This window comes from Apium graveolens, chromosome 2, assembly GCF_009905375.1.
Source record: "Apium graveolens cultivar Ventura chromosome 2, ASM990537v1, whole genome shotgun sequence".
Taxonomy (NCBI): Eukaryota; Viridiplantae; Streptophyta; class Magnoliopsida; order Apiales; family Apiaceae; genus Apium; species Apium graveolens.
The window spans coordinates 71,564,410-71,589,602 of NC_133648.1; the positions used below are offsets into that span (position 1 = coordinate 71,564,410).

Here is a 25,193-nt window from a genome sequence, read left to right on the forward strand (position 1 = left end):
CTCGATGATATGTCACGTGGCGATAATATTTTTATAAATATAAGACTAATATGTTTTCAAATAATATAACGTAATTTTTACGGGCTAACTAATTCAGTAATATTTAGTTTTCAAAATATGTAGAATTCAATATACATTTTTTTAGAAATTGTAAATTTAAACTCAACAGCTCGTGCCACGTTCAAAGGGGTCCGCTTATCCTCCTTTTTCTATTATAGTATTTTCAATATTTTTTACACTCCTTCTCGACATTAATGATTATCCCCTATATGCCCAAACAAACTTAGTTAATATTTTCTTGTTTCAAAATAAAAGAAATCCTTAATTCATTACAAAACACATTATTTGAAAATCAAGTCCAACATTATGCATTAATTTATATATGGCAATATCCACAGTTTCGATGATGCCAATTTTTACTAATGTCCCTTTCAAATAACAGAACATGCATACCAAATAACATCTCATGAGTAATGACTATTTTTTTGAAAAAAATCCTTTAGTTTTAATAGAAAATTCTTATCATATGACATTAATACTTCATTATTAACAACAGGTTTGTTGTTTGATGTTTTTTTGGGAGGAATACGTCATCGCATTGTCGAAATAAGGAAAATAGTCTTTTGTTATTCAGGGAATACAGTTTCCTCGACATTACCAACTACCTCTGCGCTAAAAATTCATAAAAAAGTGACTCCCTAATCTAAACCAGGGACGAGAAAAGAAAACAGGCCTTTCAAGATGGGGGCAGATCCAAATCGTGCGTTTCAAAGTAGATATTATATGTCAACAAAAGAAGGATTAAAGAACGTAAGATATAGTTCCAAGGCTTTGCATAAAGGTTTTTGAGGTATTTACTCAAATATGTGACCTAAATTTTTTTGAGATACTTACTCAAGTATGTGAAAGAACATGCTCCTTCATTAAATCTTTTTAAGTGTTCGAGAATCCCCATCATTTTTTCATTTTATCCCGAAGAGTAAGTAGGACCAATTAAGTCATGTTTTTATGTTCTAATTGAACACATTTTTTTTATTCTCAAACTCAAATGAGAAATGCGGAGATCGTTGCATGGTTCATCATATCAACTGAAACCCAAAAGAACATGTATTTTTACAAATTCTCTTTACTCACTTCAGTCTGAAACTCCTCTTCTTATACTTATAGTTAGAAGAACTAAAACCCTTTTCTTGTTTCTCCCCACTTTAGTCGTGATAATCGGCTTATTGCTACCCTGATTCAAAATACATGGTAATCAGGAGTTTTCGACTTTATCTAATTTATGCAAATGTCATCATTTATCATTCTTATTGATTCATCCATAAACCTTATTTTATTAAAAAGAGTAAGGAAATAGGTTAAGGTGGCTTATCTCGCACATGAGCTGAGAAGAGTGCAAAATAAAGTAACCTACAGATGTGTGTAATATCCCATATATTTTCAAATATTATTATTATTATTCGGAATTGTTTATGTGATTTTATGTGAAATTTTTTGTGAATTATCTGAAAAGTAGAATAGATATCTGAATGTTATATGTGACATTATTTGAATATTTGAATTTTTATATGTCCAGAATAAAATATAGATAATTGTGGTATTTTTCTGGTAATTTTTGGAGTGTTATATGATTTTATAATGATTTATGAATTATTAATTATTTTCAGAATAATTATAAAATTATTTTATAAAGCCGGGAATCTTCCAACTTCAACCGTTTTGCGTTTTTACAACCCGAAACTCTTCCGAAAACTCCTTCCTAACCTAATCTGGTAATTCCGGACATTTTCCGTGTTTTGACTTTTTCGATCCGGATTACGGTTTGACCCGTGCGCGGCCCGGCGCAATATTTTCGATACGATAGTTATTTCGGTAATCAATAAAAACCCGTAATTTCGAAAGACGGGATATTTTTACGTTATGTTCGTATATGGTGTTTTATAAAAAGCCTGGTTTTGATAATTATCCAATTATGGTATTGAATTGTATCGTTTTTACAGTTACTTAGCGGCTAAGCAACTAATTTAACGATCCAAAACGATCTAGAACGATCCAATATTCCATAAATATAAATAGCCTATTTCTTATTTCGTTTATTTCGTTTATTCATTTGTAACCAGTTAAAATACCGTAAAAATAGAGAAAAACCCGAGAAACCGATACGTTTCCGAGAATCAAACACACGAACGAAGGCGTTATCGAACTCCGATTCGGGCGTGCAGCATATCAAAACGAAGCTCTCGAAATCTTCTTTTTGAATCAATCATCAGTTTCTACCCAGAAATCACAGTAATTTTCTTATTTAATTATTTATATTCGAATTATTTGATAATTAAATGATGAATTTTTGTTCTTGATGTTGTTGATGTGATTTGATGCTTCCATGTTGTAGAGCATGTTTTTCTGGTCAATTTGGTATATTATACGTCAAAAATTTAGTTCAATATCATATAGAAATTAAGGTTTGATTTTCTGAAAATTTTCTTGAATATGTGTTCTTGGTGTTCTTGAAGAATTCTGAAAATCAAGGTCAAATTTGAGGGTGATGCAGACTTCAGAATTTGAAGTATGAGTAACCAAAACATTCATATTTTCATGTTCTTTCTGTTTAAGCCATCAAATCATTCAAACGATTAGTAATTTTCAAAATTCGATTTTAGGGTTTTTATTCGAAAATTAGGGGTTTCTTATTGGGTGGTTTTTGGATTATTTTGATGATATGAACTGATTATACATGTCTTAAGCTTCGTTTTAAGATGTTAATTGATGAATTTGGTTCAGAAATGAAGGAATTCGGATTTTCGGCGAAAATTCAAGGTTCCACCGGTTTTAATGGCGGTTTCGGTCGGAATCTCCGATTTCGGTGTTGTTTATTAACGTTGATGGGTGAACAGAGTTGTTGGGTTGTGGTAGGACTGATTAAGATCGAAAACCAATCGATTCTGAGTAGTTTTGGGGCTCGCCGGAGTTGTCAATCGGCCGCCGGATTCTGGGTTCCGGCCGGCGGTTCTTGGCAACCCGGTTTCAACCCGTTTGGGTTATTTCCCGACCCGGGTTTGATCCTCCTTTTCCCCAAAACCAAACCAGAAAACTGTTTCTGAATTTCTGATTTAAAAATAATTCAAAAATCATATTTTCATTTCTAAAAATTCATTTTTAATTCCAAAATTCACTTATAATTCAAAAATAAATCTGAATTATTTTATTAATTAATTTTAATTAGTTTTTAATTATTTTAATTAATCGATTAATCTAATATTAATTGATTAATTAACTTAATTAATTATTAATTGATTTAAATTAATTTAATAATTAGATTTAATTATTTATTATTGATTTAAAAATTCTGAAAAATAGTTTCGAGCTTTAAAATATTATTTTAAATTATTTTCCAAACTCGATAATTTTTATAAAATTATTTTCGAGTGTTCGAGCCTTATTATTTAATTCGGAGACCCGTTTTATTCCGAAAAATGTTCAAAAATTCATAATAGATCAACCGTTTGTCCGTTTAATACGAAACGAACGCGTACAGACTCAGAAAAATATTGCGCTTTCAATAAAAATACTTTTGAGATCTAATTTCTATTGTATTGCAATGTCATTTGATTTATGTACCCGCTTGAGTCGGTATTTGATCGATAAATGCTAATATTGACCTGATTTTCATTCTTAACGCACTGAGGCGTGTCTTGTAATGATCTTACGTATGTGTTACATGAAATAGGTGATTATGTGTTAAACAAAGGTCATGATTATGTGTTATGTGATAAGTATGCTATCTGTTTACAGTTTATTATGCCATGCTTAGTTATAAACGGTCGGGTAGATGTCAAGACGTAGAATTACGTCGATTGAGTTTAGTTCTGTCACTTAAGATAATCCTTTTGTTTATAGAATCGAGTAGCTAGAAGTGCAGTCAAGTGTTAGACGAAGATAGTAGCCAGCAGTTAGAAGCAGAGTTAAAGTAAGAGGTTATTGAGCATACCAGGCAAGTACCCTAACTTCACTTATCATTCAAGTGACGTTCATTTCTAATCATATTATACAAGTACCTATATCTTTATTTATCATTCAATTGATATTGACTCTGAACTTTATTCTTTCAATATCCATACTATTCTAAGTTCAGAATAGTTAAACGTTTTATGTTTCGCTATGAATTACTCTATACAGCAAAACTTTAAATTGAGATTAGCGAATAACTAATTGTTCTGGTTATTTCGCCATTGGTTGTTGAGAAAACTCCGGACCATGAGAAATGGGGAGTTATGTGGTTAAGGATGTCATTTGATTCGACTCCTTTGGCGGAAAATTGTTTTTATGGGTTGGATGGTTGCGTAAGAGGCCGTGGCGGCGGTCCAGTGTGAGCTATGTGTTATACAGGATATAACACCTTGCTAGGCCAATATGTGCCTTGGGTACCTTTTGTTTAGTTGGATATGCTTCGGCATACCGGTGTTGCTCCGCGGCTGATCACCGGCGGCAACACACCGTCGTTCGAGAATTCCAATCCCAAAACATAATATATTGCAAATGTTGTGTATTATCAAAATTATATCAGTTTTGATACTGTTCAGTTATTGTAGTTGGTTTTGTTCATCAGATATACTGTTGTTATTCCAAATCATAAGTTATTTACTACTTGCTGAGCATTTCTTTCGCTCATACTTGTTTCTTATCTTGATTCTTTCAGCTAGGCCAGGGCAAGCTTAAGTTCCAGGTCTAACCAGAGGTTATGTGTTTGTAAATAGTTGGTGTGTTTCCAGGTAGACAGTTTGGGATACTTAATTAGTCTAGAGGTTTGTAATAAAATTTGAATAAGTTGTATAACTAATTAGACTATGGTTTGTAATAACACTTGATTTGTAGTAGTGCCTGTTCCATACTATAACCTGTGATCGATCCAGTGCAGGTAAAGGGGTCGTATTTATTATATTATTCCGCTGTGATTATTTTATTTTAGTTTATTGGCGAGTGAACCCCAAATCTAGACCCCGGGTTTGGAGGGCGTCACAGGTTGGTATCAGAGCTACAGGTTATGGTCACTGAAACAGGCGTAGGATTGTCATAGATGAGTCATAGGAAGATCACATAAGATAGGCGCGTATAGTTTAGCTTTTATAGGGTTAATTTAGGTTAATTGGTTGGGGTAGTTAAGTTGTTTAGGTTTCCTGTTTTGCGTTTAGCTTTAGGCCTTGTGTCATTACTCTGCTATTTTGTTGGTTTAGTTAAGATTTCAAGTTCGGATTTTAAAAGTTCGGATAATTCGGAGTAAATTTTCTTTGTGTTATTATTCTCGAGATAATAAGCAGGATTATGTGATAATCATGTCGCTTGTGTTAATATGGTAGCAAGTTTATGATATTTTGAGAAGAGATAGTGTTTGCGAACTTTAATATGCTAAGGAATTGCTACATATTTGACACAATGCTTGACAGATTATTATATATATTGCTTGTTTCTTACCAGAATAATGGCTCCAAAGAAAAGGAATAATTCAGGAGAGGATCGTACCGAGAGCCGTACAGATCCAGCGATTATCCAGATGTTGGGACTGATGCAGCAGCAGATGTTACATCTTACGCAGCAGCAACAACAACAGCAACAGCAACAGCAGCAGCAAGCAGTAGCACCATCTGTAGTAACTTTTAAGCAGTTTCAAGCAGTGAAGCCACCTGAGTTCAAGGGAAGTGCTGATCCTGTGGAAGCTAATGCATGGCTCAAGGAAATGGAAAAGGCTTTTGAATTAGTCGGGGCAGGAACGGAACAGAAGACCAAGTTTGCAAGCTACTTTTTAAAGGGCGAGGCGAACTATTGGTGGGAATCCATGCGAGCATTGGAAGAAGGTGAGTTTATAACTTGGGAGAGATTCACAGAGTTGTTCCTAGAGAAGTATTTTCCGAGGTATATGAAGAATCAAATGGAGATCCAATTCTTGAACTTGACCCAGGGAGATCTTACTGTAGCTGAGTACGAAGCTAAGTTTACTGAATTAGCGAGGTTCGTGCCAGACCAGGTTGACACGGATGAAAAGAAAGCAAGAAGGTTTGAACAGGGATTGAGATTTTGGATTCAGAATAGGGTGGCCATGTTTGAATTGACTTCATATGTGGCAGTAGTGCAGAAAGCGATGGTGATTGAAAGTAAGAGTGATATGTATCAGAAAGGGAAGGATGGGAAGAAAAGGAAAATAGAAACCTCAGGAGGAGGCCAGCAACAAGGTAACTTCCAGGGCCGTTTCAATAAAAGGCCAGAGTTTCAGAATAATAAGAGTGTGGGATTCAAGAGACCACAATCAGGAAATGGAGGACAAGGCAACCGTTTTCAGAATTCAAATCAACAGAGACCCAATCGTCCACCTGCATCAGAGTGCAAATTTTGTGGTAGAAGGCATTTTGGGATTTGTAAGGCTAATGTGTTGTGTTATAAGTGCAATCAGAAGGGACACTATGCTAATGAGTGTCGAAGTCAGACTACAGCTCAGAGATCAGGGACAGTGTGCTTTAAATGTGGAAAGATGGGGCATATTGCCAGGGACTGCCAGATAATTGAACCAACTGCTAATGTGCCAAGGATTGAAGGACCACCAACAAAGGACCAGCCAAAGGCTAGGACATTCAATATGACTATGAAGGATGCTGTTCAGAGTTCAGACGTGGTGGCAGGTACGCTTCCAGTCAATTCCATAGATGCTAAAGTTTTATTTGATTCTGGAGCTACAAGATCATTTATTTCTCAAAGTTTTGTCGATAAACTGCATTGCGAAGTTAAGTTGTTAGAACAAGCATTAATGATAGAGTTAGCTAATAAGGATCAAGTTTCCGTCGACCGAGTGTGCCCGAAGTGCGATATTAAGATAGGAGGACATCATTTCTATGCCGACTTAATACCTTTTAAGTTGGGAGAATTTGATGTTATTTTAGGAATGGATTGGTTGTCAGAAAATAATGCTCAGATTGATTGTAAGAATAGGAAATTAAGACTTCAAACTTTGGATAGTAAGAAGAAGATAATATTTCGAGGAAATAGGCAAGAGAAGAAGTTCTTAGCGATCGCTCAAGTGAAAAAGTTATTGCGTCAGAATTGTGAAGCATATTTGGCCCATGTGGTAGACACCAGTAAAGAAGTTCCAGCACTAGAAGCGATTCCAGTTGTCAACGAATTTTCAGATGTTTTCCCAGATGATCTACCAGGATTACCTCCCGACAGAGAAATTGAATTTGCGATTGATCTAGCACCCGGAACAGAACCAGTTTCTAAAGCTCCGTACCGGATGGCACCAGTGGAAATGAAAGAATTGGCATCTCAGCTGCAAGATCTTTTGGAGAAAGGAGTTATAAGACCCAGTGTATCCCCATGGGGCGCACCAGTACTGTTTGTCAAGAAGAAAGACGGGAGTATGCGACTGTGTATCGACTATCGAGAACTGAATAAGCTGACCATTAAGAACAAGTATCCGTTACCAAGGATCGATGATCTGTTTGACCAATTGAAAGGCGCTATATGGTTTTCTAAAATTGATTTAAGATCCGGATATCATCAACTGAAGATCAAGCCTGAAGACATTCCGAAGACCGCATTTAGAACCAGATATGGGCATTATGAGTTTCTAGTGATGGCATTTGGATTAACCAACGCACCAGCAGCTTTCATGGATCTAATGAATCGAGTATTTAAGAAGTATTTGGATAAATTCGTGATCGTGTTCATAGACGATATCTTGATCTATTCCAAAACAGAAGAGGAACATGTAGAGCATTTGAGGATAGTTCTGGAGATACTGCGACATGAGAAGTTATACGCAAAGTTTTCCAAGTGTGAATTTTGGTTAGAAGAAGTACGATTTCTTGGGCACGTGATTAGAAATAAAGGAGTGGAAGTGGATCCAGCAAAGATTGAAGCCATAATCAACTGGGAGAGGCCAAAAACACCAACGGAAGTAAGAAGTTTCATGGGACTGGCAGGTTACTATAGAAGATTCGTGCAAGATTTTGCGAAGATAGCTACGCCATTGACAAAGCTCACCAGGAAGAACCAGAAATTTGAATGGGATGAGAAGTGCGAAGAAAGTTTCCAGGAATTAAAGAATAGATTAGTATCTTCTCCAGTACTAGTCTTGCCAGATGAACAAGGAAATTTTGTGATCTACAGTGACGCGTCGTACAAAGGATTGGGATGTGTTTTGATGCAGCATGACAAGGTGATAGCCTACGCTTCAAGACAGTTGAAACCACATGAAGAAAAGTATCCAACGCATGATCTAGAATTGGCAGCTGTAGTGTTTGCATTGAAGATTTGGAGGCATTATCTTTATGGGGAAAATTGTGAGATCTACACGGACCACAAGAGTTTAAAGTATATCTTCACCCAGAAGGAATTGAACATGAGGCAGAGAAGATGGTTAGAACTAATCAAGGATTACGACTGTACTATTAACTATCATCCAGGCAAAGCAAATGTGGTGGCCGACGCTCTGAGCAGAAAAGAAAGGTTAAACATGATAATTTCATCAGAGGAATTGATCAAGGAATTTGAGAAGCTGGAAATAGAGGTTAGTATTCCAAGTATGTCTACAGAGGTATTGTGTGCAATGTCTTTTCAACCAGAATTATTAGAGAAAATAAGAAGATGTCAGGAAGAAGTAATGAGCCATGAACGAGACAGTTTGACAGGAGAAGAAATAGGGAGTCAAAAGGATGATAAAGGGATATTAAGATTTTCTTCCAGAATATGGATACCCAATGTAGCCGAGCTCAAAGATGAAATTCTTCGAGACGCTCACAACTCTAGATACTCAATTCATCCCGGGAGTACGAAGATGTATAGAGACTTAAGAGAAAACTTTTGGTGGCCAAGCATGAAGAAGGAAATTGCAGAATGGGTAAGTAAGTGTTACACTTGCCAGCGAGTTAAAGCAGAACATCAAAGGCCCAGTGGATTAATACAACCATTGGACATTCCAGAATGGAAGTGGGAGCATATAGCGATGGATTTTGTAGTCGGATTACCGAGGACCAGGGCGAATCATGATGCTATTTGGGTTATTATTGACAGATTGACGAAGTCAGCGCATTTTCTTCCTATCAACGAGAGATTTTCAATGGATAAATTGGTACGGTTATATCTTAAAGAAATTGTGACAAGACACGGAGTTCCAGTATCCATAGTTTCAGACAGAGATCCTCGATTTAATTCAAGATTTTGGAGAAGTTTTCAAGATTGTCTCGGAACGAAGCTGAACATGAGTACCGCGTATCATCCGCAGACAGACGGTCAAAGTGAAAGAACGATTCAGACTATTGAAGATATGCTAAGGGTATGTACACTAGATTTTGAAGGGAGTTGGGACGAGCATTTGCCATTAGTTGAATTCTCCTACAATAACAGTTATCATGCCAGTATTGGAATGCCGCCTTACGAAGCTTTGTACGGTAGAAGATGCAGATCTCCAATATGTTGGGAAGAAGTTGGTGAAAGAAAGATTTTGGGTCCAGAATTGATCCAACAGACGAAGGAGAAAATAGAACTCATTCGGAAAAGATTAACAGCAGCTCAAGATCGTCAACGCAAATATGCTGATTCTACCAGAAAAGATATGGAATTTGAAGTTGGAGAGGCAGTGTTATTAAAAGTTTCTCCTTGGAAAGGTTTATCAAGATTTGGAAAGAAAGGAAAGCTGAGTCCGCGTTATGTTGGCCCTTTTGAGATTTTGAAGCGTGTGGGAAAGGTTGCTTACGAATTAGCGTTACCACCTCACATGCAGCATATTCACAACGTGTTCCACGTGTCAATGTTGAAGCATTATTTGCCTGATTCGAACCATGTGATAGAATACGAGCCAATCGAGATCCAACCAGATTTATCTTTTGTAGAGCAACCAGTACAGATTTTAGATAAGAAAGAAAGAGTACTTAGGAATAAGTCTGTATCTTTAGTGCGAGTCTTGTGGAGGAATCCCAAGGTTGAAGAGTCGACTTGGGAAATTGGAAAGCGAAATGCGATCCAAGTATCCTTATTTATTTTCCTAGGCTGATTCTGAGGACAGAATCCTGTTAAGGGGGGTAGATTGTAATATCCCATATATTTTCAAATATTATTATTATTATTCAGAATTGTTTATGTGATTTTATGTGAAATTTTTTGTGAATTATCTAAAAAGTAGAATAGATATCTGAATGTTATATGTGACATTATTTGAATATTTGAATTTTTATATGTCCAGAATAAAATATAGATAATTGTGGTATTTTTCTGGTAATTTTTGGAGTGTTATATGATTTTATAATGATTTATGAATTATTAATTATTTTCAGAATAATTATAAAATTATTTTATAAAGCCGGGAATCTTCCAACTTCAACCGTTTTGCGTTTTTACAACCCGAAACTCTTCCGAAAACTCCTTCCTAACCTAATCTGGTAATTCCGGACATTTTCCGTGTTTTGACTTTTTCGATCCGGATTACGGTTTGACCCGTGCGCGACCCGGCGCAATATTTTCGATACGATAGTTATTTCGGTAATCAATAAAAACCCGTAATTTCGAAAGACGGGATATTTTTACGTTATGTTCGTATATGGTGTTTTATAAAAAGCCCGGTTTTGATAATTATCCAATTATGGTATTGAATTGTATCGTTTTTACAGTTACTTAGCGGCTAAGTAACTAATTTAACGATCCAAAACGATCTAGAACGATCCAATATTCCATAAATATAAATAGCCTATTTCTTATTTCGTTTATTTCGTTTATTCATTTGTAACCAGTTAAAATACCGTAAAAATAGAGAAAAACCCGAGAAACCGATACGTTTCCGAGAATCAAACACACGAACGAAGGCGTTATCGAACTCCGATTCGGGCGTGCAGCATATCAAAACGAAGCTCTCGAAATCTTCTTTTTGAATCAATCATCAGTTTCTACCCAGAAATCACAGTAATTTTCTTATTTAATTATTTATATTCGAATTATTTGATAATTAAATGATGAATTTTTGTTCTTGATGTTGTTGATGTGATTTGATGCTTCCATGTTGTAGAGCATGTTTTTCTGGTCAATTTGGTATATTATACGTCAAAAATTTAGTTCAATATCATATAGAAATTAAGGTTTGATTTTCTGAAAATTTTCTTGAATATGTGTTCTTGGTGTTCTTGAAGAATTCTGAAAATCAAGGTCAAATTTGAGGGTGATGCAGACTTCAGAATTTGAAGTATGAGTAACCAAAACGTTCATATTTTCATGTTCTTTCTGTTTAAGCCATCAAATCATTCAAACGATTAGTAATTTTCAAAATTCGATTTTAGGGTTTTTATTCGAAAATTAGGGGTTTCTTATTGGGTGGTTTTTGGATTATTTTGATGATATGAACTGATTATACATGTCTTAAGCTTCGTTTTAAGATGTTAATTGATGAATTTGGTTCAGAAATGAAGGAATTCGGATTTTCGGCGAAAATTCAAGGTTCCACCGGTTTTAATGGCGGTTTCGGTCGGAATCTCCGATTTCGGTGTTGTTTATTAACGTTGATGGGTGAACAGAGTTGTTGGGTTGTGGTAGGACTGATTAAGATCGAAAACCAATCGATTCTGAGTAGTTTTGGGCTCGCCGGAGTTGTCAACCGGCCGCCGGATTCTGGGTTCCGGCCGGCGGTTCTTGGCAACCCGGTTTCAACCCGTTTGGGTTATTTCCCGACCCGGGCTTGATCCTCCTTTTCCCCAAAACCAAACCAGAAAACTGTTTCTGAATTTCTGATTTAAAAATAATTCAAAAATCATATTTTCATTTCTAAAAATTCATTTTTAATTCCTAAAATTATTATTTTAATTCCAAAATTCACTTATAATTCAAAAATAAATCTGAATTATTTTATTAATTAATTTTAATTAGTTTTTAATTATTTTAATTAATCGATTAATTTAATATTAATTGATTAATTAACTTAATTAATTATTAATTGATTTAAATTAATTTAATAATTAGATTTAATTATTTATTATTGATTTAAAAATTCTGAAAAATAGTTTCGAGCTTTAAAATATTATTTTAAATTATTTTCCAAACTCGATAATTTTTATAAAATTATTTTCGAGTGTTCGAGCCTTATTATTTAATTCGGAGACCCGTTTTATTCCGAAAAATGTTCAAAAATTCATAATAGATCAACCGTTTGTCCGTTTAATACGAAACGAACGCGTACAGACTCAGAAAAATATTGCGCTTTCAATAAAAATACTTTTGAGATCTAATTTCTATTGTATTGCAATGTCATTTGATTTATGTACCCGCTTGAGTCGGTATTTGATCGATAAATGCTAATATTGACCTGATTTTCATTCTTAACGCACTGAGGCGTGTCTTGTAATGATCTTACGTATGTGTTACATGAAATAGGTGATTATGTGTTAAACAAAGGTCATGATTATGTGTTATGTGATAAGTATGCTATCTGTTTACAGTTTATTATGCCATGCTTAGTTATAAACGGTCGGGTAGATGTCAAGACGTAGAATTACATCGATTGAGTTTAGTTCTGTCACTTAAGATAATCCTTTTGTTTATAGAATCGAGTAGCTAGAAGTGCAGTCAAGTGTTAGACGAAGATAGTAGCCAGCAGTTAGAAACAGAGTTAAAGTAAGAGGTTATTGAGCATATCAGGCAAGTACCCTAACTTCACTTATCATTCAAGTGACGTTCATTTCTAATCATATTATACAAGTACCTATATCTTTATTTATCATTCAATTGATATTGACTCTGAACTTTATTCTTTCAATATCCATACTATTCTAAGTTCAGAATAGTTAAACGTTTTATGTTTCGCTATGAATTACTCTATACAGCAAAGCTTTAAATTGAGATTAGCGAATAACTAATTGTTCTGGTTATTTCGCCATTGGTTGTTGAGAAAACTCCGGACCATGAGAAATGGGGAGTTATGTGGTTAAGGATGTCATTTGATTCGACTCCTTTGGCGGAAAATTGTTTTTATGGGTTGGATGGTTGCGTAAGAGGCCGTGGCGGCGGTCCAGTGTGAGCTATGTGTTATACAGGATATAACACCTTGCTAGGCCAATATGTGCCTTGGGTACCTTTTGTTTAGTTGGATATGCTTCGGCATACCGGTGTTGCTCCGCGGCTGATCACCGGCGGCAACACACCGTCGTTCGAGAATTCCAATCCCAAAACATAATATATTGCAAATGTTGTGTATTATCAAAATTATATCAGTTTTGATACTGTTCAGTTATTGTAGTTGGTTTTGTTCATCAGATATACTGTTGTTATTCCAAATCATAAGTTATTTACTACTTGCTGAGCATTTCTTTCGCTCATACTTGTTTCTTATCTTGATTCTTTCAGCTAGGCCAGGGCAAGCTTAAGTTCCAGGTCTAACCAGAGGTTATGTGTTTGTAAATAGTTGGTGTGTTTCCAGGTAGACAGTTTGGGATACTTAATTAGTCTAGAGGTTTGTAATAAAATTTGAATAAGTTGTATAACTAATTAGACTATGGTTTGTAATAACACTTGATTTGTAGTAGTGCCTGTTCCATACTATAACCTGTGATCGATCCAGTGCAGGTAAAGGGGTCGTATTTATTATATTATTCCGCTGTGATTATTTTATTTTAGTTTATTGGCGAGTGAACCCCAAATCTAGACCCCGGGTTTGGAGGGCGTCACAGGTTGGTATCAGAGCTACAGGTTATGGTCACTGAAACAGGCGTAGGATTGTCATAGATGAGTCATAGGAAGATCACATAAGATAGGCGCGTATAGTTTAGCTTTTATAGGGTTAATTTAGGTTAATTGGTTGGGGTAGTTAAGTTGTTTAGGTTTCCTGTTTTGCGTTTAGCTTTAGGCCTTGTGTCATTACTCTGCTATTTTGTTGGTTTAGTTAAGATTTCAAGAGAGGATTTTAAAAGTTCGGATAATTCGGAGTAAATTTTCTTTGTGTTATTATTCTCGAGATAATAAGCAGGATTATGTGATAATCATGTCGCTTGTGTTAATATGGTAGCAAGTTTATGATATTTTGAGAAGAGATAGTGTTTGCGAACTTTAATATGCTAAGGAATTGCTACATATTTGACACAATGCTTGACAGATTATTATATATATTGCTTGTTTCTTACCAGAATAATGGCTCCAAAGAAAAGGAATAATTCAGGAGAGGATCGTACCGAGAGCCGTACAGATCCAGCGATTATCCAGATGTTGGGACTGATGCAGCAGCAGATGTTACATCTTACGCAGCAGCAACAACAACAGCAACAGCAACAGCAGCAGCAAGCAGTAGCACCATCTGTAGTAACTTTTAAGCAGTTTCAAGCAGTGAAGCCACCTGAGTTCAAGGGAAGTGCTGATCCTGTGGAAGCTAATGCATGGCTCAAGGAAATGGAAAAGGCTTTTGAATTAGTCGGGGCAGGAACGGAACAGAAGACCAAGTTTGCAAGCTACTTTTTAAAGGGCGAGGCGAACTATTGGTGGGAATCCATGCGAGCATTGGAAGGAGGTGAGTTTATAACTTGGGAGAGATTCACAGAGTTGTTCCTAGAGAAGTATTTTCCGAGGTATATGAAGAATCAAATGGAGATCCAATTCTTGAACTTGACCCAGGGAGATCTTACTGTAGCTGAGTACGAAGCTAAGTTTACTGAATTAGCGAGGTTCGTGCCAGACCAGGTTGACACGGATGAAAAGAAAGCAAGAAGGTTTGAACAGGGATTGAGATTTTGGATTCAGAATAGGGTGGCCATGTTTGAATTGACTTCATATGTGGCAGTAGTGCAGCAAGCGATGGTGATTGAAAGTAAGAGTGATATGTATCAGAAAGGGAAGGATGTGAAGAAAAGGAAAATAGAAACCTCAGGAGGAGGCCATCAACAAGGTAACTTCCAGGGCCGTTTCAATAAAAGGCCAGAGTTTCAGAATAATAAGAGTGTGGGATTCAAGAGACCACAATCAGGAAATGGAGGACAAGGCAACCGTTTTCAGAATTCAAATCAACAGAGACCCAATCGTCCACCTGCATCAGAGTGCAAATTTTGTGGTAGAAGGCATTTTGGGATTTGTAAGGCTAATGTGTTGTGTTATAAGTGCAATCAGAAGGGACACTATGCTAATGAGTGTCGAAGTCAGACTACAGCTCAGAGATCAGGGACAGTGTGCTTTAAATGTGGAAAGATAGGGCATATTGCCAGGGACTGCCAGACAATTGAACCAACTGCTAATGTGCCAAGGATTGAAGGACCACCAACAAAGGACCAGCCAAAGGCTAGGACATTCAATATGACTATGAAGGATGCTGTTCAGAGTTCAGACGTGGTGGCAGGTACGCTTCCAGTCAATTCCATAGATGCTAAAGTTTTATTTGATTCTGGAGCTACAAGATCATTTATTTCTCAAAGTTTTGTCGATAAACTGCATTGCGAAGTTAAGTTGTTAGAACAAGCATTAATGATAGAGTTAGCTAATAAGGATCAAGTTTCCGTCGACCGAGTGTGCCCGAAGTGCGATATTAAGATAGGAGGACATCATTTCTATGCCGACTTAATACCTTTTAAGTTGGGAGAATTTGATGTTATTTTAGGAATGGATTGGTATTCTATATGAAAAATTATTATCAATGGAGAGAGTAAAACGAGATAAAAACGGTTAATTTGATAAAAAATGTAACAAATAAATAAAAAACTAGTTTATCGAGACTATTTATTTTTATTAATTGCATCACACACTGTTTTTTTATTAATTTTGTCGGGAATTATCAATTTCTCTGACTGTTATTTTATGGAGATTTTGCTACCAAGTCCTAAAAAAAAAAAAAAAAAAAGATAAAATAATATAGCCTATTTTTACACAAAATTGACAAAAATAACCAATTTTTGAAAGGTTGGCCAACTTTAGCCGATGGGATACCCAACTGTCAGTGAAGTATCCACTTTATACAAGATACCCAACTGGCAGTGCAGTATCCCATATATGAAATACCCAATTACCAGTGGAATATCTGATACAAATTGGGATACCCAACTGATAATGGAGTATTAATTCGGCCAAAATTTACCACTTTTTTCAGAATGACTATTTTTGTTAAATTTTTTCAAAAATCGACTATTTTTGTAATTTTTTCTGCAATAACCCAATATGCCAAACAGTCCCTTCCCAATAAAAAAGAACCTTCCTTCTCAATTCCTCTAAAACCAACACAACACACACATCACCGGCGACGATGGCAAGCGGCGGCGAAGGGAACGACGTGGAAGCCGGATTCGCAAAGCTACAGGGCGAAGACTTCGAATACTATATGCAAACCTACTCAATAATCTTGGGCCGTAACAGCAAGAAATCAACAGTGGACGTGGATCTCTCCTCTCTCGGCGGCGGCATGAACATATCTCGCCACCACGCCCGCATCTTCTACGACTTCCAACGACGTCGTTTCGCTCTTGAAGTTTTGGGCAAAAATGGGTGTTCAGTTGAAGGGGTTTTGCATTTGCCGGGGACCCCACCTGTGAAGCTTGATTCCCAAGATTTACTTCAAATTGGTGATAAGCAGTTTTACTTTTTGTTGCCTGTGAGGAGTATTTTGGGTGGGGCTGTTTTGCCACGTGGCGGTGGTGGTGGGTATCATCAGGCTGGGATGAAGAAGGGGAAGAGAGGGTATGAGGAGGAGTTTGAGGATGAGGAGGAGGAGGAAGAGGATGGGAATGGGAAGAAGTTTGGCGGCTCGGGGTCGAGTGGGAAGGCTGCTTTGTCGGGCCAATTTGGTATGTGAAATTGTTTGTTTTTGGTGTTATTGTTGTCGTTGTTATCAGTGTGTGTATTAATAAATGATTGTTATATTGGTTTTCTTGTTAACGATTGAATCTTGATGATATTTGGTTGAATTGTGGTGAATTGTTTCAGTGTTGATGCTGTTGTTAACAGTGTTTATTGGTTTTCTTCTTAAATATTGAATTTTTGATGATATTTGGTTGAATTGTGGCGAATTGTTTCAGTGTTGATGCTGTTGTTAACAGTGTTTATTGGTTTTCTTGTTAAAGATTGAATCTTGATGATATATGGTTGAATTGTGGCGATTTTTTTTGGTGTTGATGCTATTGTTATCATAATTGTAGAAATTGTTTTTGTATATGCCTCTGTAGCTGAAAATGCTTGATTTGCTTAATGGATGTCTAGGCTAGTGCCTAATTGCCTTGGCATCCAAGCGGTTTGTTGGCGACTTTTTAAACGCAATTGTCGTATATTAGTCTAAGTTATAGTGTCAATAAGTGTTCATTTTTTTTTTGTATGATTGGTAGTAAGGATTCTCATATGTCTAGGTCTGTTCCTTTCAGGCACTAGTCACAGGGTCATTCACCAATTCTTAAACTCTATAATTTGCAATTAGTGTGTGTTAGCTGATCTTTTGCTTCATTGTTAGATTCTGATGCAAATTGTGTAAGCTAGAAGTTTTATCCAGTCTTAATTGTTCGATAATATTATTTCTCGTGTAGTCATAATTTTATGATTCTACCCAAATTTACTGTCTGATAGCTCTTAATTTTTGTTTTGGGATAGTGTTGTCACTTAGAAGGTTATTGCATTTTTGACTGTGAACTATATATTTAAAAAAATTCAAAAATCCGATATCTTCTGTCATAGTTTTTTGAAATTTTAGGACTTTTAAGACTATAAAGAGTGTTTAAACTGATTTAGCAAAAAAATAAAAATAAAATAAGCGTACTAACTGATCACCCCACAGCTTATGGTTTCTGTGATGAATTATGTGCAGTTGATGTAAAAACTGGATCTCTTTCCATAGTATTCTCATCTTTGATATGCATCTTCCATATCTCTCACTTTTGTCATTTAAAACTTTTCACAGCTGTGGTCTATATTGTTTGAGATGTCTGTTTATTTTGAGTTATACCATATTGCTTTAAACGTAGCATAACAATTTCAGCTTCCTCGTTATATGGGAACATTTGTGACACCCTTTTAAATGTACTTTACCATGTTCAGAAATCATTGCACAAAATAACTTATAATAAAAATTTACCCTTAGATAAACATCTATCATAGTATATTTAAAATAATATTCACATGCAGAAGATAAAAACTCAGCTATATCTGTAATGCAAATCCTGAAGAGGAGGGAGTCTAAAGCATTAGCGGCAGACTTGTGACCTAAACTTATATTTATATAATGCTGAAAAGTGTTTGTGTTTATGTTATTCGCAACTCATGAGCATAAATTATCACAGAATATACTATACTCCAATGGGTTACTCAATAAATCTTATGATCAAGTTCTATATCACATTTTTTATTGTACTGTAGTCCTTGGAGTAGATATATGTGAAATTTAAATATCCAATATTGTAAATATCATATCTATCCATTATACCTCGAACAATAGCCTAGATCTAAATGGAATTCGTTATTACAATTTTTTTAAATTTATCGATATCGCATCATCAGAATTTCAAACTTTTCTTTTGCAATCTATCTTTTATTTGAACCTTGAACTTAATTTTTCGTTTCTCTTTATCTATTACGCTTTAGATCTATGTTTGATCAATCAGCTTTATATTGAAAATAATTTTACGTCATCAGGCGATCTATTTCCTTGAATTCGTACCTCGCAGTCAATCGGTTCAATTGTTATGTGCTTAAATCTATAAACTCAACTAATATTACTAAAGTTTCCAAATCTATCATAATAAAATTCAAATAAAGTGTATGATGTAAATCTCAAGGATCTCAATTCCAATACAAATCTATAATGACTTGTGTTAATTTAATCACCAGTTGAATAATCTCTCCGGATCATGTAAATAAACTCAACATTGATGTAAACAATCTATTTATGGAGTCAACTAACTACATTCTTGATAAATCATGTAAAATTTGTATATTATATTGACACCTCCATGTGTTGCAAAATACTTATATATTGTTGCAAAACCATGATTCTTTGTTAGTCTTCTTATTTTATTTGTTATTAAAGATCCTGTCTACTTTTCTCTCTTATTAACACTAGCGAAATCCAATTTTTTTAATATTTGTATAGGTCATTCTTCTCGATTACATTCTCGGATTATTCACATTTATAATTTCAAATTCAATGAATCATAAATCTCAAATTATTAACCTCCAATATAGATTCCCCAAAATTTTAATAATCACTAATCAATCTTTATGTAAGTAATCTTTTGGTACTTCTTGACCGTTTTTGAACTTTCAAAATATTGCATGCCCTAAAAATTTGGATTCACCATTTGTATAAGATACACTAGTGGAACAACAATCTAATGCTAGAGTACCACACATTTTTCTTATGGTGATAATGCTAGAGTACCACACATTTTTTTTATGGTGATCCTCATATTCCTACATGGCTACATCTATTTATACATTATATAAATATCACACCTTGAAATAAGATAGTCATTCTCAAGAATTCATAATTTTTGGAAATAAAAAAAGTAGCATAATACCTCGCCGTTATCTGGACTCGTCAATTTTGCCCTCATATTTGTGTCTGATCGACACGACACGGGTGTAAGTGTGGTATGTGATTTGAGTCCGATACTTCATATGGAAACCAAACATTTGATTTCTAGAAATCCAGTTTAATATGATTTAAAAGGCCTCACATTAACTTAAATTTTAGAGAGGAATGTTAATAGATTACTATTTTCATGTTATCCTTTGCATATATTTTATTTATAAATATGACAAATATATTAAGTATGTGTTTTATTTATTTGCTATAAGACACTAATTTACAAATTATTTCATTTGTGTAAATATATGCCTAATCCCCGGCTCCGTGTCCAATTTTAGATTCATATTCACGAATCCTAATTTTTTAAAAACTAGGAGCGGATCATGCGTGACACCCGTAGCATAGTTATACCTTGAATAGTAAAAAATATCCCTTTCTAATACGTTAAACATCTTTACAGATTAACAACATGTACATATAGAAACCTCGAATCTATTATCACAATATGAACAATATTAATGTCTTTGATTTCTATTTCTTCGAAATCCAAAATTATATGTCCTCCAACCGATATTAATTTCATAATCATCCTTCAGAATTCCAATCAACAATCTTTATCCGCATTTACATAAAATATAAAAAATATATACTTCTAAAATGTACTAATTCACTTCGATCCTTTATACATATCCTTACATTCTTATTAGAAAACTTTTCTCATTCCCAATTAATATAATGATCTACATTTTTAAAATTGCACATAATTTTTTTGTTCACCCACTTGTATTTTAAATCTATAATCATGTCTACAACCTCAAACTCATATTCCTACAAATATAATAACCTCCATTCTGCATTTAAGTAATTAACTTTTATAATAACCTCCAACCTCCTCGATTCTCCAAAATATAAAACTGTATGCTCTATGGAGAGTCCAAACGTCCTTCAGCAATTATTGTAATAATTTCATTCTATTTAAAGTTACAAAACAAATTATGCTAATTTGGCTTCACATGCCCGAGCTTGCCATTTTTGTGTATCATAATTTATTTTACCCTTTTTTTATGAATAAAATAAACTAACTTAATTAATACTTGTTTAATATTCATGACCCCCAGGCCATAACCCACGTGGTCAACATTTCTATCACCTAATATATAATTTTGGTTTCTAGCTCTCTCGTTCCCCATAGTTCGTTTTATAAAGTACTCATTTTAATGTTAAATATATAAATCGAACTTCGTCTGCCATTTAAAAATCAAGCCGTGACATTCATGTAGATTTTTTTATTTAAGAATCTACCTATATGCACTATGAATTCATTCCAGCATTTTTTAATCCAACAGTAAAAGAATTAATCATCAATTTTGGCATTCTAAATACACTATTGAAACATATGTATATGTAAATTTTCAGTATAACAAATTATTTCTTTGTGTGTGTTTGTGTATATCTTTTTAATCTGCGTCAGGGATATTACAACATTTTTCGATTCCATTATGCTTTCAGTACAATTTAAATTAATCTTTAAAATAAGAGGACATACATATTTTATAATCTGTTAGTGTTACAATTTACAATGCTAACACTGAGGCAGCAATGTATGAATTAAGTTGAATATACTCGAGCAATATTTTCCATTGCTCTTGCAGACAAAAAGAGCGATGGGCGGTCAAGGATTGACCGGGATTCTGACAATCAGCAGCTCATGCAATTAGAAGAGAAGGATGTAGTATCATCTGTAGCAACTGTGCTCTCTGATCTTTGTGGCCCTGGTGAGTGGATGCCAATGGAAAAACTTCATGCGGAGGTTAGTGCTAATTGTTAAATATATTGTAGCAAACGCTTTCATTGATTCATGTTTCTCCCTTGGGATGTAGATCATTGCCCACTTTTGTGTCTGCATGTATCACAAGTTATTTCTTTATCTCTCACTTTTATCATGTACTTCATGATAATAAATCAGCGTATATTCGTGCTGATAGATGTCAGTACCTGATGGCTGATGTTGGTACCTTAATTTAAAAATAAAATTTTATTTTCCCAGATTTGACCCAAGCACATGGTTGTTATAGGAAGTGGCACGGTGGACACATTTGGCCCCTATTTTTTTTTCACCATTCGTCTATAATTTCCGCCAACTGTAAATAATCTGATATCCAGTCAGAGACTAAAATTGATTCCTCTTAAATCAAGTTTGATTAAAATAGCAGGATCTGATTAAAATTTGAAATTAAATTAGAAGCAGATAGCTTCCTCTTCCACACAAACCCTAGTTGTTGTGTTTAGTACTAACTTAGAAAAAATCGTAAAGGGTTTAATTGTATGTTACCGCAAATTTTTGGCCCCGCAACTGAATCCACCAGATGCGGAAGTTGAAATCCAAAGGGCGAAAGAAAAACACTACAATGACAATGACCAGAGTTCAAAGTTGAGAAACATGTCTTGTGTTGATTATTTCTGGAATATTGTGAAACAGATCTTTCTCTACATACAAGGAGGAGGAAGAATATATTATGACATCTCGTGAGGATGCCCTCCTTTTCTTTGTCTTCGGCTTTTTCTGGATTATTTGTCTTGCATGGTGGTTCTATGACCTTACTCAAGACCTTATGTTTTGTAATATGTTTAGTCATGTATTTACGTTTTATATATGTAGAAATTATAACTACTAATTCATATATTTTTCAGTGGAAGATATTTTTTAAAAACATATTAACAAGTTATTGCTCGTTTCAGAAAGAGAGAAAAACATACTTAATTTTAAAATTATTCAGTTAATAAATGAACACGGGAAAATTCGAGACATAAAAAATTTGCGGAAACATGCAGTAAAACCCTTTATTATTTTTTTTTAAGTTAGTACAAACGTAACAACTAGGGTTTGTGTGGAAGATGAGGCTATTTGTAGTGCTCCGCTATCAAAACTAGTGTAGTGAAATTATAATGGTTAGTTTACTCCGGCATTTTGTATGTATAGCTTAGATCTGCTTCTAATATAATTTCGAATTTTAATCATATCCTGCCATTGGCCATTTTTAGATCGGTCAACCGTAAATAGTTTCCCGATCTGTATATATAAAACATTTGCTATATTTTTTATGCTATGATCCGTCTATAATTTCTGATCTGTGATTACATTACACTAAATGAAGTTGTTTAAGGTGCCTGAAGTAGACATGTGCTGTACTGAAGTAACAACAGAGAATCAAACTTGATTTAAGAGGTATCAATTTTAGTCAGGACTCCTGGAGTTGTCAGACTGGACACCAGATTGTGAATCCGAGGAACCTGTTTCGATATAGGAACTCTGGTCTGATACGCAGTATGTTACGTATTGCAGGTTAGAGAGTTAGATTTGTAGTTGATGCAGAATAAATTAGAAAACGAGAGGAGGATCTGCATAGGAAGTTAAGAGAGAAGTTGAGAGATAATTGATATCTAGAGAGTCAAGGAAAGCTGGTGTCCTGGCTCCCTTCATTGATGTCATGATGCGGCTAATGCCATAAGCATGAGAGAGAGAATCTTTATGTATGAAATTATAATATGGCAAATTCCAATATTGGCATATGGACGCCGTATCACTATGACGTCTTTGCTCCCCTTACGCACACCGTATGCCATGGCGCTACAAGTCTATAACAACAATGGGTAAAGTAACAGTAATATACTACCAGTAAAGCTAATAATGTCTTCTTCACACAAATGCCTATGCACAGGTCACCTGTAAGGTAAGCATCGTGCAGAAGCCTATTTTTTGATGTGCCTGCTGTATATGTTTTGATGCTACTCCACATTGTAATAGATAGATGAATTTCGGTCTCTCAGACCAGGCCATAAATTTGGGCTTGTTGGGTTGGTACGAGAATGATGGAAATTGCTATATTATCTTATGAATAACACCACCATTCTGCCTATAGGCAAAGAATCAATCTTTGTAAGTTTTTAGTCCTCCCTTCCCCCTAAAGCAGGTATAGTATCTAGGCTAATATTAGTTGTTGCTTCTTTCATCCTCTTAGGAGGCTATTGAGTATTGATCAGTCATTCTGTTTTGTCTGCTACCAGGGCCAGTAGCGATATTTTGTGCTTTACCTTTTTTGCCCAATTGGTAAATCATTGAGAGCCCTCGAGGTGCTGCCGAGGAACTGAGGGACCTTATCGCTGATATTTTCTTTTTGGCCCGAAGTTTAATTTTTAATCAACATATGTACATCATCTGGTATTTAGCTTAGTTCTGTTTCCATTTTAGATTGCTCAAGCCTTCACACAATTCCATTCTTTAGAGTTCATATGTTGCACTCTGGTGAAATTTGTAGTTAGAATTGCGACAAGACAGATGGGGTGTGTTGTTATTTTGTTATATTATAGTGTACAACTTACAAGTGAAGTGTTTTTCTCTTTGGGGCTTTTGTATTTGATCTACACTAGTCAGTTTTCGTTGTGCTGATCTAAATATGGAAACTTTAGTACATTTCCTCGTCAATTATACACAAAGCCCGTGTAGGACAGATATCAATAAAAGAATTCTGAAGTTTAATGTTTTAATCATCTCTTAGGGACCTTTATAATGTCGGTTTGTTTCCCTACTTTAGCTGATTGAGATTGATGCACCATTGATTCCAGTTCCCCCATTGCTGTTATTAATGTTTCTGTATTGGAGAACCTATGCTTTTAGCACCGATCCTTTTTATGCTTATACCAATACTATATTTGTTGCTGCAGTTATTGGAACAGTACAGCAGTGTCTGGCATCACAGCCGTGTCAGACGATACCTGACTTCTGAGGATCATCCTGGTGCTGAAGCCAAAGGAAAGCCCTGGTCTGGATTGCTTATGTTACTGAGAAAATACCCGGAGCACTTTGTCATCAACACTAGGTCCAAGGGCAGGGTAACTTTGGAATTTGTCTCTCTTGTGTCTCTGCTCTCTTAAGAATGCTCCTGTGTATTAGGGAAGCATTTGAAGATGGTGGACGAACAACCTCTATATATGTTTTGGAGAGGTTGAAGACACTTTTTTTTTTTAATTTTTTGTTCATAAACTTGATTTTAGCTTCAACAGTATGTATGCGTCTTATATAACTTACCTAAACATCCAGTTAGTCAGATTGTGTAATTTACTTTACAATTCACCGTTACTGGGGTAAGCTTGGTTCATTTATGAAAAACAGGTGTTTTAACGGAAATCCAGCAACATAATTATAGCAACTGAAATTGGGGCACCTTGATTTTCAGAAATTCGAGTAGATTCCAAATACTACAAAATCAATCCACAGTTAGTAGCTTGCGATACGAAGCTTAATGTACATGAAACATAACCAATATTCGAAAAGAAACACTTGATCGGAAAAACTTCACAGATGTGCTGAATACACCGAGTGTTAAGACTTAAGAATGCTTGTTGAAGGGCAGATTTAAAGGATGCCCTTATTATGCATCAGGATTTTAATTTAACCTCCGGCGTCCCATTTTCACTCTCATAAATAAATCCATATTATTAATTTATCATTTAGTTTCGATATAAAAAGTGGAGACTTCTTATTTTCAAAATTTTATGTTTGTCACTTGTCACTCCCCATTTATCAAAACAGAGAGTAGATTCAAATAATGCTTTGAATATTATAATTGGTAACAAATTTATTCAATTCTAAACTAGAGATATAATATGAAATTAAATGAAGTATATACACACATAT

At 35.0% G+C, this 25,193-nt stretch overlaps 1 protein-coding gene across 1 annotated transcript; it reads left to right on the forward strand.

Moving 5' to 3' along the window:
- The first annotated feature begins 16,162 nt into the window (after positions 1 to 16,162).
- LOC141707527 (FHA domain-containing protein FHA2) lies at positions 16,163 to 24,683 on the forward strand. Its single transcript, XM_074510730.1, has 3 exons — positions 16,163 to 16,772; positions 21,151 to 21,308; positions 24,221 to 24,683. The coding sequence occupies exons 1-3, from the start codon at positions 16,235 to 16,237 to the stop codon at positions 24,428 to 24,430; spliced, it is 906 nt and encodes a 301-aa protein (XP_074366831.1). The 5' UTR covers positions 16,163 to 16,234; the 3' UTR covers positions 24,431 to 24,683.
- Positions 24,684 to 25,193: the final 510 nt, after the last annotated feature.